General features: G+C 37.5%; 1 protein-coding gene across 1 annotated transcript; it reads left to right on the plus strand.

Annotated features, from left to right (window-relative positions):
• The first annotated feature begins 259 nt into the window (after positions 1-259).
• On the plus strand, positions 260-2,457 carry LOC111373071 (cytochrome P450 81D11-like). The gene is made up of 2 exons (XM_022995541.1): positions 260-1,030; positions 1,699-2,457. The coding sequence occupies exons 1-2, from the start codon at positions 260-262 to the stop codon at positions 2,326-2,328; spliced, it is 1,401 nt and encodes a 466-aa protein (XP_022851309.1). The 3' UTR covers positions 2,329-2,457.
• Positions 2,458-2,812: the final 355 nt, after the last annotated feature.

Below are 2,812 nucleotides of genomic sequence, written 5' to 3' on the forward strand. Positions count from 1 at the left end.
ATCTTAATTTTTTTTTAAATGGTTGTATCGACGTATCTATAGTGTATCGTATTGGAATTACATATTCAAATCTGTGCTTCTTAGGTATAAACTGGTTACTTTGACTATAAAACGAGGGTCTTCTAAAAAATTTCGTACAAATGCTAGGACCTATTCCAATTCTATCTTATACAAATTTATCTAAGGTCTTGGTCATTGTAATCTTGTTTGTAGTCATATAGAGTCTAAGCTGAATCATTAGCAATTCTTCTGTTTAGCCATGGAGAACCTAAACTATTATCTTCTTGTCTTACCTTTAGTTTTTTATATGATATTGAAATACTTAGTAATCAATCCCCGCCAAAAGTCACCACCAAGTCCACTAGCACTACCAATAATTGGCCACCTTCACCTTATCAGGAATTCCCTCTATGAATCATTAGCTGCACTATCATCCCGATATGGTCCCATTTTTTCTATCAGGTTAGGGTGCAGATCGTTTGTTGTTGTTTCTTCTCCATCAGCCATAGAAGAATGCTTCACAAAAAACGACATTGTATTCGCCAATCGGCCTCGGTGCATGGCCGGTGACCTGCTGACATACAACTATGTCACCTTGGCATGGTCACCTTATGGCCATTTCTGGAGGATTCTCCGCCGACTAACTGTTGTTGAACTTTTCTCTTCACATAGCCTCCAAAAGTCGGCAAACATACGTGAAGAAGGAATACAATCCCTTCTTCGAGTATTATTTAAAAGCTCAAAGGATGGAATTCAAAGAGTTGATTTGAACTATTTGGTTTCTACCCTCGGTTTCAATGTTATGATGAGAGTTATTGCTGGAAAATGGTGTGTTGAAGAGGAAAATCTGAACTCACTTCACAGAAAGAGAGATGATTATATTAAGATTTTGATAGATGAGGTTAAAGGGACTGGTATTACGTCTTCTGATTCCACAAGGGAGAAGAACACTTTGATTGAAATCCTGTTGTCTGTTCAAGAATCGGAACCTGATGTATACTCCGATGATGTTATCAAAAGCGTTATATTGGTAAGTAATTAATGTTATACTTTTCGCAAGCAAACTTGGATATCTTTGGGTCATATCAGCATATCATTGCGTTCAAATGTTTTATGAAAAGATAATATTTTACGACCCCTTAAAATTAACCTGTAAAGGAAGAGTATTCAAGAGCTTGTAATCCCACAAGTTTAAGCTTTAACTCAACAACATGAGACTTGCCTAGACCTCCATTTAGGATTGATGTCCACAGAGTAATTCCTGTTTCAAGATAGGTGACTTCTGCTGATTCTTCCTTGAATAGCAATCAAGTTTCTTAAGGTCGGGGGCCTTTGTGAAATATAGGTCATCCTCGTTATGGTGGTGGTTATTACAAAATTTGTAGCAGCATTTTGCTTTTTTTCACGAGAAATTGGAAATGTTGCAGAAAAAATAATGAGAAGGAATTGACATCATAATCAGATTTGGCTAATAATTTCTCTAACAAAAGTAGAAATGATCTCCTACCCATGGTGGATAGGATAAACATGCTCACCACTACGTGGCAACGCCACGTCAACCGTCAAGTCTACAATTTTTGACAATATAATATTAAATTGTCGAAAATTGTAGATTTACGTCAGCGGTGAGCAAGATAAATCATATCCATCATAGGTAAGATATCATTTCTTCTAATAGAAGTACCTCCTATTGTCTAGGTACTGTTTGTGGCAGGAACAGAAACCTCAGCAGCTGCTATAGAATGGGCTATGTCACTACTTTTAGATCATCCAGAGGCATTACATAGGCTAAGAAAGGAGATTGACACTAACGTTGGACATGGGCACTTGTTAAATGACTCTGATCTTGCAAAACTTCCATTTCTGCGTTGTGTTGTAAACGAGATGCTAAGACTGTACTCTCCAGTGCCACTGCTTTTACCTCACTGTTCATCCGAAGATTGCAGTTTAGGGGGGTACAGAATTCCTAAAGACACAATCTTGCTGGTGAATGCTTGGGCCATGCACAGGGATCCGAAGGTGTGGGACGAGCCCGAACAATTCAAGCCAGAGAGATTTGAGGCAATAGAAGGGGAAAGAGAAGGCTTCAAATTTGTGCCTTTTGGAATGGGAAGGAGAGCCTGCCCTGGAGCCGGTATGGGTTTGCGAACAGTTTCGCTGGCATTAGGTGCCTTTGTTCAGTGTTTTGAGTGGGAAAAAGTAGAAAGTGACAACATGAAAATGAACTATAATTCCAAAGTTACTATGCAGAAGGCTACACCTCTGGAGGCCATGTGCATTCCCCGGCAACATGCTTTTGATCTCCTCTCCCAACTCTGCAGTTGTTAAAGGTTGATATCCTTATCATTGCTATAAGTAGCTCTTCTCTCCAACCATTTCCACCAAAATTAAGCAATCAAATACTAAGAGCATTTGGTGTATGGTAGGAGAGATTCTCGTAAAAATTTGTATAATAATCAAAGCTATCTTCATATTACTTGTTTGTGTTGTGTCCAACATAAATAATCAATTATGCATTTTATCCAATTTGCATTAATGGGTTTAACTGGAGATATAAGATTGCTGCAGGAGTATGTAGGCTTTTGTTTAACATAGCAATAAGAACATGATAGGATTATTTATATTTTTCTTGTTACAAAAAAGAGAATCGGCAATATGAAAAGTATTAACAAGAACACAAGATTTTCTTGGAAATCCATGACGTGAAAAAAACAATGGACAGAGGAGGAAAAATTCACTCTAACAAATTGAAGGATGATTACAAAGATTATTGGATGATCTTCAGAGATGTAATTACTCCTAATATATCAAT

Source organism: Olea europaea, unplaced genomic scaffold (assembly GCF_002742605.1).
Source record: "Olea europaea var. sylvestris unplaced genomic scaffold, O_europaea_v1 scaffold1067, whole genome shotgun sequence".
NCBI lineage: Eukaryota > Viridiplantae > Streptophyta > Magnoliopsida > Lamiales > Oleaceae > Olea > Olea europaea.

Coding starts and splice junctions, on each gene's coding strand:
- LOC111373071 (XM_022995541.1), top strand. CDS start 260: ATGGAGAACCTAAACTATTATCTTCTTGTCTTACCTTTAGTTTTTTAT. Junction 1,031..1,698: donor TTATCAAAAGCGTTATATTG/GTAAGTAATTAA, acceptor CCTATTGTCTAG/GTACTGTTTGTGGCAGGAAC.